At 41.0% G+C, this 11,706-nt stretch overlaps 1 protein-coding gene across 2 annotated transcripts in view; it reads left to right on the top strand.

Annotated features, from left to right (window-relative positions):
* Positions 1–2,419: 2,419 nt before the first annotated feature.
* The window catches only part of SLC6A1 (solute carrier family 6 member 1), a 21,827-nt gene continuing 12,540 nt past the window's right edge, over positions 2,420–11,706 (top strand). Inside the window, exons 1-9 of one of the 2 annotated variants that reach the window (XM_031065235.1) lie at positions 2,592–2,702; positions 2,788–2,850; positions 4,132–4,263; positions 5,596–5,696; positions 7,077–7,186; positions 7,299–7,431; positions 8,783–8,917; positions 9,035–9,138; positions 9,471–9,595. In XM_031065235.1, coding sequence (XP_030921095.1) covers positions 4,254–4,263; positions 5,596–5,696; positions 7,077–7,186; positions 7,299–7,431; positions 8,783–8,917; positions 9,035–9,138; positions 9,471–9,595 — 718 coding nt within the window. In that variant the 5' untranslated portion in view covers positions 2,592–2,702; positions 2,788–2,850; positions 4,132–4,253. Of the gene's footprint in view, positions 2,851–4,131; positions 4,264–5,595; positions 5,697–7,076; positions 7,187–7,298; positions 7,432–8,782; positions 8,918–9,034; positions 9,139–9,470; positions 9,596–11,706 lie in introns of both variants that reach the window. The other variant, XM_005430929.2, reaches the window with a different exon arrangement.

Raw genomic sequence — 11,706 nt, 5'->3', positions numbered from 1 at the left:
TTGGATTAATAATAAATGTTCTAAATTCTGTAATAATCTACTATAAAAGGTGGCAACTCCTATTTCTTGATTTTTTAAAAATTATTTTCTCTGCAGACTCATAGAAGATCTATAGAAAAAATATAATAAATGGGTCTTGGAGATTGTTTTGGTTAATAGTGAACACTCTAAATCCACTATTAATGATGGCAATTTCTATTTCTTGATTACTTTTTTTAATTCTTTCTGTAGACTCGTAGGAGATGTACTGGAAAAATTATAATCAGTAGGTCTTGAAGTTTGTTTTGGATTAATACTGAATGTTCTAAACACACTATTAATCCACTATTAAGGGTGGCAACTGCTGTTTCTTGATTTATTTTTTAATTCTTTCTGTAAACTCATAAGAGAGTTATAGGGATGAAGTATAGTAAGTGGGTCTTGGAGATTGTTTTGGTTAATAGTGAACTCTTTAAATCCACTATTAGTGGTGGCAACTGCTATGCTTGATCTTTTTTTTTAATTATTTCTGTAGACTTGTAAGAGATCTATAAGGATGAAATATAATCAGTGGATCTCAGTGATTGTTTAGGATTAATTGTGAATGTTCTAATTTCAGTATTAACCTGCTATTAAGGGTGGTAACTGCTATTTCTTGGGGTATTTTTATACTCTTTTTTCTATAGACTAGTAAGTGATCTACAGGGACAAAATATAATAAAAGGGTCTTGGAGATCATTTTGGATTAATTGTGAATGTTCTAAATTCACTATTAATCCACTATTAGAGGTGGCAACTGTTATTCCTTGGGGTTTGGGTTTTTTTAATTCTTTTTTTCTGTAGACTCCTAGAAGATCTATAGGGGCAAAATACAATCTGTGGGTCTTGGAGATTGTTTTGGATTAACTGTGAACTTTTAAAATTTTCTGTTTGCTATTTATTGATTTTTTTTTTTCATTCTTTTCTCTGTAGACTCATAGGAGATCTATAGGAAAAATTATAATAAGTAGGTCTTGGAGACTGTTTTGGATTAGTTGAGAACATCCCAAATTCAGTATTAGCCCACTATTAAAGGTGGCAACTGCTATTCCTTGGTTTGTTGGTTTTTTAAAATTCTTTTTCTGTAGACTCATAGAAGATCTATAGGGACAAAATACAATCTGTGGGTCTCGGAGGTTGTTTTGGATTAGTCATGAACATTCCAAATTCAATATTAATTTGCTATTAAAGGTGGCAACTGCTACTCCTTTGTTTATGGTTTTTTTAATCCTTTCTCTGTAGACTCATGGGCAATCCATAGGAAAGAATATAATAAATGGGTCTTGGAGATTGTTTTGGATTAGTCGTGAACATCCAAATTCAGTATTAACCCACTATTAAAGGTAGCAATGGCTATTCCTTGGGTTTTTTTTAAATTCTTTTTTCTGTAGATTGTAAATTCTTTTTTCTGTAGATCACTCATGGGCAATCCATAGGAAAGAATATTTAAATGGGTCTTGGAGATTGTTTCGGATTAGTCGTGGACATTCCAAATTCAGTATTCCCACTATTAAAGGTGGCAACTGCTCTTCCTTGGTTTAGTTTTCTTTTAAATTCATTCTTCTGTAGACTCATAAGCGATCCATAGGAAAAAATATAATAAATGGGTCTTGGAGGTTGTTTTGGATTAGCCATGAATGTTCTAAGTTCAGTATTCCCACTATTAAAGGTGGCAACTGCTATTCCTGGGTTTGTTTTTTTTTTTAATCCTTTTCTCTGTAGACTCATGGGCAACCCATAGGAAAAAATATAATAAATGTGTCTTGGAGACTGTTTTGGATTAGTCATGAGCATTCCAAATTCAGCATTAACCTGCTATTAAAGGTGGCAACTGCTATTCGTTGGGGTTTGTTTTTCTGTGGCCTCATGGGTGATCTATAGGAAACAATGTAATAAATGGGTCTTGGAGATTGTTTTGGATTAGCTGTGAGCATTCCAAATTCAATATCCCCACTATTAAAGGTGGCAAATGCTATTCCTTGGTTGTTTTTTTTTTAAATTATTTTCTCTGTAGACTCATAGAAGATCTATAGGGACAAAATACAATCTGTGGGCCTTGGAGGTTGTTTTGGATTAACAGAACTTTTAACATTTACTGTTTGCAATTTCTTGATTTTTTTAAAAGTCCTTTGTAGACTCATATGAGATCTATAGGAAAAATATAATAAATGGATCTTGGAGATTGTTTTGGATTAGCCGTGAACATTCCAAATTCAGCATTAACCCACTATTAAAGGTGGCAACTACGATTCCTTGGGTTTTTAAATTCATTTTTCTGTAGGCTCATGGGCGATCCATAGGGAAAAGTTCCAATCAGTGGATCCTAGGGCTTGTTTTGTAGGGATTGCTGAGTGCAGCCCCATCCCCTAGAGCAGAGCCCGTGTCCGTGTGTCTGAGTGTGCCCGTGGTGTCGCGCAGGTGGCTCCGGGGCGTGCTGAGGCTCCGCGCGGCGGCTCCGCAGGCCGGCCCTGCGCTCGCCGTCGCTCCCGGCTGCATCGCGTGGATCGCCACGAGCCGCAAAGCTGCTGTCCACGTGGACTGGTGCTGACATCTCCCGCCCCGCCGCCGCCAGAGCCTCGCCTGCCAAGCCCAGAGACATGGCCACCAACGGCACCAAAGTGGCGGACGGACAGATCTCCACCGAGGTCGACGCCTCCATCACCAACGACAAGCCCAAAACCTTGGTAGTAAAAGTGCAGAAGAAGAAGACGGACCTTCCAGACCGAGACACTTGGAAAGGGAAATTTGACTTTCTTATGTCCTGTGTAGGTTATGCCATTGGCTTAGGGAATGTGTGGAGATTTCCCTACCTGTGCGGCAAGAATGGTGGAGGTACGTTGGGCAGGTTTGTGGGGTAGGAGTCACCAGCAAATTACCAGCAAATCAAAACCTGGTTTGGACAGATTTTTCATACATTTAGTTGGTTTGGTTGGGGATTTTTTGTTGGTTTTTTGTGGGGTTGCAGGATTTTTTTGATAATTTTTTGGGTTGGTTGTTTTTTTTTTGGTTGGTTGGTTGGTTGGTTTGGTTTATTGGGTGGAGTTGGGGTTGGTTTTTTTGGCTTTCTGGTTGTTTGTTTGCTTTGCTGGTTTTGGTGGGTTTTTTGGTTTTTTTGTTTTGTTTTGGGTCTTTTGGGTTTGTTGTTGTTTTGGCTTTATGTTGTGGGGTCTTTTGTTTTTTTTGTTTTTTATTTTGTTTTCAATTTTTTGGATTTTGTTGTTGGTTTGGTTTGGTTTTTTGGTTTTTTGTTTGTTTGCTGGGGGGAGTTGGTGGGTTTTTTGGGGGTTTTGGAGGTTTTGTTGTCGCTTTGGTTTAGGTTTTTGGGTTTTTGTTTTGTTTTAGAGTTTTGGGGGGTTTTTGATTTTTTTTTTTGGTTTTATGGTTTGGTTTTTGGTTTCTTGGTTGTTTGCTGTGGTGTTTTGGGCCTGGGTTTTTTTGGTTTGGGGTTTTGTTGTGTTTTTTGGTTTTTTTTGGTTGTTGTTGTTTGTTTTTTGTTTTGTTTTGGGTGTTTTGTTGTTGTTGTTTTGGCTTGGGGTTTTTTTTTTATTTTCTTGCTTTCCACTTTTCCAGGAAGTTCAGAGCCATTTTGGAGTGTGGAGCTCTGCTTTGAGCTCTGCCCTGAAGTTTATTCCTAGCTGTCAGTGGCACTTAAAAGACCATAAAGTATCAGAGCAGAACTAAAGCAGGTTGCCCTCTATCCCACCCTGCAGATCCCTCTCTTTTGGGCTGAGTTTTGAGAGGATTTCATGGGGTTTCTGGCTGACTCTGAGCTCTCCATAAAAGGCTGGAAAGCAGCCAGGGCTGGTTAAAGCCTTTGTGCTCTCCATGAGAGGTGAAGGCAGCAAAGCCCACAGGCTTCTGGATTTCAGCTTTTTACTTCAACAGAAAACATTTAAATGATGGGGAGTTCTGGTTTTCCCTTTATTTTCACCTCTGGAAGTGCTGGTTCAGAAGTCCATGTGTGATTTCCACTAACATTTTTGAAAAGTCACATCTGAGAGGAAAAAAAGCCCTGTGGGTTTCTTTTCATACATAACAGGGATGGAAGCTGGAAATTCACTTGTGTTTTTTTTTTTCCCCGCTGTAACAGGCTTGTTAAAAATTTCTTTTTAGGTGCATTCCTGATTCCCTATTTCCTTACTTTAATTTTTGCTGGAGTGCCACTGTTCCTTTTGGAGTGTTCCCTTGGTCAGTACACATCTATAGGAGGCCTTGGAGTGTGGAAGCTTGCTCCAATGTTCAAAGGTACAGTATGGATTCCAATTCTTTCTCATTTGGCTCCAAATTGCAGAAGTTTCCCAAAGTGCCAGGGCAAGGATGTTTCTTGGTGCCTCTCATTTATATTTAAACCAGATTTTTCTAGAGAAGACACACTGATTTTCTGAGGTGTAACTGATGATTTTGAAATGTGCTGGGTTATATTTTTTATTCTCCATTAAAAATAGTAAGATTTATGCATTAGAATTGCAACAAACTTATTTTTGAACTTCAAAAACTCTTGGGGTTTTCTCTAGAAATGCATTAAGACTGTTAAAAATAGCATATTCAGCAGTAGTTGTCTGAGCAGGTTTGGATGTGTTCACAGCAATTTGGTAAACTTTGGTAAATTTTTCTGAGCTCACAGAGATTGGCATCAACTGTTTTTTAAACTAAAATTCAAAAGCCAGACACTTTTGGAAATTTCATGCTGAATTCCTTAAGAAAAACTCACTGCACTCTTTCAGTTTGAGGTTTGATTGCCAGAACCCCAGGGTTTTAATCTCAATTCTGCACAGACCCACAAACCTCCCAAATGATGATTTTCACCCTTCTAATCCCAAATCCTTTGACACTGCCGAGCTCCTGAGCTGAGTTCTGGCCCAGCAGAGCTGCACGTGGTGTTACAAATTACCTCACACAGTAGGACTGACAATTAGCACAGAGTGAGCTGCAGGTTTGTTGAGATTGGATTTTGCTCTGGGAGATTTAGCGCTGGGAAAACGCAGGGAGATGGAATTGTCTCTCACAGAGAAGTGTTTTTGCTCAAGTTGCTGCTGCTGGCAGGGGTTGGTACAGCCTTGCTTTGCATTATCCTGATTATTGTGAGCACTTCCTCCAGCTCAGGGTCATGGAACAGCTGCCCTGGATAGTTCAGAACACTCCTGGAGTGTCCATGTGGAGCAGAAGATACCCTCGTGGTGGAACCCTGGCCTGCTTTTGGTCTGAGTGCCACCAGGCACTCTGATCCATGTCCTGAGCGCCTTGGAACACATTCTCACTGTGCGTGCATCTGCCACCAGCTCCTGGGGGCTGCTGTGCCACAGCATGAGCTGATTTAGCTCCTTTTCCTGCGAGTAAAGCGTGCCAGGGAGCTCTCAGCAGGTGGGACTGCACCCCAGAGAGAGCTGAAGGCTGGCAGTGAGCTCATGGATGGCTGAGCCATCACCCAAATAATCACCTCTGTGTAATGGCACTGCTGAAATTCTCACTCCTACCACATTTCCCAATGGTGCCTGCCCCATGTGATGTGTTTGCCCTGAACTGCAGCTCTTCACTTGGAAATTCCCTTGGTTTCATTTCTGTTTGTTTTCCTTACAGGTGTGGGGCTGGCTGCTGCAGTCCTGTCCTTTTGGCTAAATATTTACTACATTGTGATTATTTCGTGGGCCATATACTACCTGTATAATTCCTTTACCACTGTAAGTGTGTGTCAGAGGGGATGGGGAATTGTTTCTTGGATGTAACGCCAAGTAAAATATGGATACACCACTAATCTGCCTCAGTGTAGATGTGTGAGGTTAACACAGCACGCACAGAAATCTGTAGGATAATCCATTCTTACTGAAAAAAGCTCATTTTGTAAAAATCCCTTTTAGGTTTTTTTTTCTCCCAAGAAATTCAGAGCAGAAAACTGAGCTTACAGGTCAGTCACTCCCCCAAGAAAAATTCTAGTGTACAACTAATTATTTTGTTTCTTCAGTAGCAGCCACACAACCATGAGTTCTTTGGGAAACAGTATCATTGCAATGTGGCTTCATGATGGAGGGGTTTATTAAAGAAACCCCCACGGAATGGAAGGTCTGTGATTTGATTAGCTCTGAACTTCCATTCATTGTTGTTATTTTTGCTTTGTTTTCTTTCCTGTTTACTTTATTTTTAGCTGCCTTTTTTTCCCCCTCAAGGGTGATTCATCAGCTGAGTAAGTCCTGTCTGATCTGTGGGGTTTGGCCATCTGAGGAAGCATTCTTACATAAGTTGTATATAATTAATGCATCATTGTTCAATTGTCTCTTCTATAAATTTTGCTCATGCTTGCTTGTTCTTGGCTTTAAAGAATTTTGCCTTGACCAAATTTGCATTAATTACTGTCTGGGAGTGACATGACCATTTCTGCTTTGTTGGCCTCAGAATTGTTATTGATGTGAAAGGTCAGGCAGAGTCTGGAAGTGTTTCTTGTGGCCCATGTTAAATGAATATTGACTTCTAATTGCCTTGAAGCCTCTTCTCCTTGTGTATAAAGCACACAGAGCCCTGATAAAGAAGTTCTGTGAGAGGATTTCCCAACAATTGCCATCAAAAAGATCTATAAATTGTATGTAAATGAGGCTCATGAGAAACAGGTTCTGCTCCTCACAACTTCTGAAAGATGGGATGGACACATGCAGAACATGCACGTAGCAAATAGAAATTTTACCTTTCTTCAATTATCCCCTGGCCTGAGGGGAAAATGAAACTCTCTGATCAATAACCATCTCAATTTTGTTATCTCTTGTGCTACAAGAGGTACCAGGACCTCCAGGAGGTCCTTTCTGCTGTGTCAACATACTCTCATGGTGAGTGCATTGAATCCAGAGCATTTGGGCTGCTATGTTAAGGAAAAGAAGGAATATTTCCACACCTGCCTCCCACAACTGATAGGAATTGAAATCACTTTCACCCCGGGGAGATCAATGTCTGCAGAGCTCCAGGTGCTTTAGTTCTGCACTCAGCTGTCAGTTCTAGCAAAGAAAGAGACACTTGAGGTAATCCTTGCTTAGGAAGTGTTTGACTCCAGGTTTTTGGCGCTCTCCCTTCTGCAGACCCTTCCTTGGAAACACTGTGAGAACCCCTGGAACACCGACCGCTGCTTCTCCAACTACACCTTAGCGAACACCACCAACATGACAAGTGCCGTGGTGGAGTTCTGGGAGTAAGCTCAGCATTTCCCTCTCTCCTCCCCGTGCATGTGCAAGGATCGCCTTGTTGTCCTTCCTGTTTCACCTCCTGAATTCTTTGCCAAATGTTGTGTTGGCTCCTTGCAGACGCAACATGCACCAAATGACCGACGGCTTGGAAAAGCCCGGGCAAATCCGATGGCCACTGGCAATCACCCTGGCAATTGCCTGGATTCTGGTGTATTTTTGTATCTGGAAGGGGGTAGGCTGGACTGGAAAGGTAAGATTAAAAAGTACTGTTAACACCTTTCAATTAAAAATGCCCATTTTGCTCAAATATCCTGAAAGTTCTTGAGGTAAGAGGCACTGGGGGCAGTTTGGCTGTCAGAGCTCTGTGAAGGATTTTTGTTTTCTTGGATTGATACAGCTCCATGTTTTAGGAAGAGCTGGCTCCTCTCTAGCTAGGTCAGACCACAGCCTTAGATTCTTCACTTACAGGCCTCTTGGCTTGGCCAGGTGTAAAATCACCTAAAAATATTCCTGATTCTTCCTGGGATGAATATTCCAGCTGGTTTGGATAGCACCAGAGTGAAGATGAAGTGGTTTGGTTCCAGCAAGAACTGTGCAATAAATGCGGAATTCTTGCTGGAACCAAACCACTTCATCCTCACTCTATTGCTATCCAAACCAGCTGGAATATTCAGAGGAACTGTTGCAATAAATGCAAAATTCTTGCTGGACCTGGATATGTCAGGAAGTGTTGGGAAGAGCTGTTCCCACCTTCCCTCATGTGAGTGAGAAACATTTGAGGTCCTCTCACAGGATTTCACCCTGTGCTTCTTGGGGTCTGCCTGGCTGTGAGTGGAAATTAGGATTTACTAATCAATTAAAGGAAATTATATTCTTGAGAGACCTTTCTGAATTAAAGGGCAGCAACATCTGATGTCTTCTCATGCCTTTCCCTGTTGGAAGAAATCCCAGGGAAATGAAAAGCCACAGCAATGGGGTTTGGTGTTGGGTTAGAAGTACTCAGGTCTGGTGCAGAGGACTGGGATTTCTTCACACTGAGGGAACAGATTGTTGGTTTTTGACAAGAAGTTATAACTGTGACCCACCTTGAACTGTGTGTTGGACAGGGCTGAGCTGAGCTCACAGCAAACCATTTTCTTTCTCCTGTCTCCAAAGCACAAAGAGGGCAAAAAGAGGGCAAAAAGAGGGCAGAGTCTGACTTCAGAAAGGGTTTCTTACAGGACCTCTGAAAAGGCAAGAAAGCAGGAGCCTGTAATATAGAGGAGGAGAGAGTGAGAAAAATGAACTGCCAGATGTGTTACAAGCAGGATCCTGGTGGCATGATCCTTGTGCTTTTGGGACTTCCTTGTGTTACATACCAAGAAAAAATTGTGAAAATATCCTAGTCCACACTGTTCTCTCTTCAGAAAAATAGGCAGCAGCCACCTGCCTTTAGAGCTGGAGTTTAGGGAATTTTGCTGTAGGCACTTCCCAAGCCCTTTCATTGAAAAATGCCTCAATTTTAAGAGCCATCCTCAGTTGCTGCTAGAGTATTTTCAGGGAGCAAATACTTTTGATCATTCTTCCTTGCACATTTACCCTGTCTCGTTTTTTCACATCAGGTGGTATATTTCTCTGCTACTTATCCCTATGTTATGCTGCTTATCTTGTTCTTCCGTGGTGTAACACTGCCTGGAGCAAAGGAAGGCATTTTATTCTATATAACTCCCAACTTCAGCAAGCTTTCAGACTCTGAGGTAAATATTCTGTGCTGGTAAACCAAAGTTTCACTCCTCACTGTTCCCCTTTCAGACATATGAGCTGCTCCTCAAGTGCAGAAACAGATTTTTTAAAAAATTGTTTCCTGCAATCAGGTTTGGCTGGATGCTGCCACACAGATTTTCTTCTCCTACGGTTTGGGTCTTGGTTCACTGATTGCCCTTGGGAGTTACAACCCTTTCCACAATAATGTTTACAGGTAAGCAGATGACTGCACATATTGCAGTGCCACTTGCCTGTCTCAGCTGGAGCTGGCTTCTGTCTCTGTGCACAGATAATTGAAATAAAGTTTAGTGTTCAATACTGACTGTTCTGTCTGGCTGGGGGTGAGGTGTGTAACTGCCTTTACACCAAGGGGAGAGACTTCCCCAGCATGGAATGGAACCCAAACTGGGAAATCCTAAACTGTGAAATCCTAAATCATTGAGATCTTTCCACAGGGCATAAATAAATAAATAAATAAATAAAACAACCCAAAAAGTATGAAGATTTGCTTTCCCTGCTGCTTAAAGCCCCTTCCCTTTGTTTCAGGGACTCCATCATAGTGTGCTGCATAAACTCATGCACGAGCATGTTTGCTGGCTTTGTCATCTTCTCCATTGTGGGATTCATGGCCAATGTCACAAAGAGGCCAATTGCAGATGTTGCAGCATCAGGTACCCGAAATCTTTTTCTCTAAGCTGTGCATCAGGGTTTTGGGTTTGTTTTTTTTTTTTGCTTGTAGATTGTTCCTGCAACTGCTCAAGATCCCTCCTCACAGCTCCTCAGCTCCCTGTCCCCTCAGTCTCCCAGGAGGAAAAGTGTTGTCCCAACCCACTTCAGACAGAGCAGGAGGAATTCTGGTCATTATGGGGTGGTTTTTAAACTAATATTTCCCAATTCAATTGGGTTTTAATTCCTCTTCCCATTTCTTGAGGTTAAGCCCTTGGAGGCAGATCCATTTCTCCCCTGTTCACACCTACACACCTGTTTCATGTGGCTCTGTATCATGAAAGACATTTTATTTAGGGCAGGGAGCTGTGGAGCTGTCCATGGGAGGATTCTGTTCTTCCTTGCAGTTCCTTGTGTGTCTTCCAGCTGAAAAAGCTCAAAGCAGCAGAGCAGATGGCTGCCCTGACCCAGCTGGTGCACCAGATACTCACTTAGCAGCTCTGGCCACAGGGAGGGATCTCATAACTCAAAGCTTGGCTGCAACTCACTGGTGGACAAAATCTGGATGACTGTATTAGCAAACACAACCCACTGAAATATTCTCCTTGGTTAGAAAAGGAGAGAATTTAAGCCCTGAACATAATCTTCAATAAATTACACATACAAAGAGATTAGGTGCGAAATGATGATGGCAGGCACTGTCATTAAAAGCTGCTCTGGAAAGGCAGTGGTGTGTGAAATAAGCTTTTGGGATTTATTTCTTTGATACAGAAGGAGTTATATAAAGGCTACACCTGCAAACACTGCAATATTTTTACATCATATTAAGTACATTTGATAACAGACCTCTGAAAGATGCCCATGACCGCTAATTGCAAAGGATATTTAAAAATTTGACCCTTTAATTAAGGCTTCTATTTCTCCTAGTAAGCTCAGAGGCTGGTGCCAGATTTTACCACCGTGAGAGGTTGTTTTGCCATCTTTTATACAGCCTTATAAAACAAATGATATTATTAAAAGGCATAGCTGCATTTCTGTGGAATGCAAAACAGAGTAAAATTAACATATTTATCTGAAGTTTATTTTGATTTTAGCACTGCTATTTGGAATATTTTCTGAACTGCTTTCCAGCCATATCTGCTCTTGTTAGCAATTAATTGCTTCAAAATCCTCATTAGACTTTGGTAATCCAGGTGCTGGTGCCACCCTTGCTCCACTGGTTGGGGGGCTGGGACCAGGCACTTGTCACTGACAGACTTAATGGAAACTGAAAAATCAGAGGCGCTCCTTAGGTGAAACACATGAGTTTTATTTTTGTGCTTTTATAAATTTATAATTTATTATATATATTGTCTGTGTATATATTTAGTATATAATAAAGATATTAAATATATTTATTATAAATTATTATCTTTTTAATATATTTTGTGTATTAATAAATTTATTTATTAAATTTCCTGGTTTTCCCTCTGATCCTGATGTCCAGCTATGCCATGAGAACAAAAAAAAACCCTTTAAAATAGGGTTTTAAAATAGGGGTTTTTAATAGGGGTTTAACACTCTGTCCCCCATCTGCAGTTAGCAAGAAGAAAAATTAAAAAGTTTGGTTATCCACAACGACAGAGTTTATTAAAATGTGCATTTGGAGGGAGTGAGTGGAATGGAGCAGCAAATGGGAATACTGGAAATGCTGGGAAGTGTCTTCTCCACTGCTGAGCTGTCTCTGTGCTTCTCTTCTGAATGGTGCAAGCAGGAGAGTGCAGCTCTCAAAAGCTGCTTGAGGGGAGGGAGAGCTGAGCAGTGCCCGAAATTGTAACCCCAGCCAGGGACAGCACTCCTGCCCTGGCTGTGCAGGTGATAATGGGGGCCCTGGAAAATGGTAAAAATAGACTCTGAAAATGTCAGGCTTTGTGTTTTCCCAGATCATTGCACCATCATTTATCATAAGCAGTGTGATAAATGATATAATTGTTAGATGTGATGATTGTTTAGTAATTATATTTAATGATTGTATAACCATAAGAAGAATCATGAGAAACTATGTTAGAAATTTAAGGGGGAACCACGCGGGGCCATGCTTGACTGAAATCTATGTATACAATAGAGCAATATAAGT

Source organism: Geospiza fortis, unplaced genomic scaffold, assembly GCF_000277835.1.
Source record: "Geospiza fortis unplaced genomic scaffold, GeoFor_1.0 scaffold1226, whole genome shotgun sequence".
In the NCBI taxonomy this organism is placed as follows: Eukaryota; Metazoa; Chordata; class Aves; order Passeriformes; family Thraupidae; genus Geospiza; species Geospiza fortis.
Note: the sequence above shows the minus strand (reverse complement) of the source record. Positions and strands in the feature narration are given on the sequence as shown.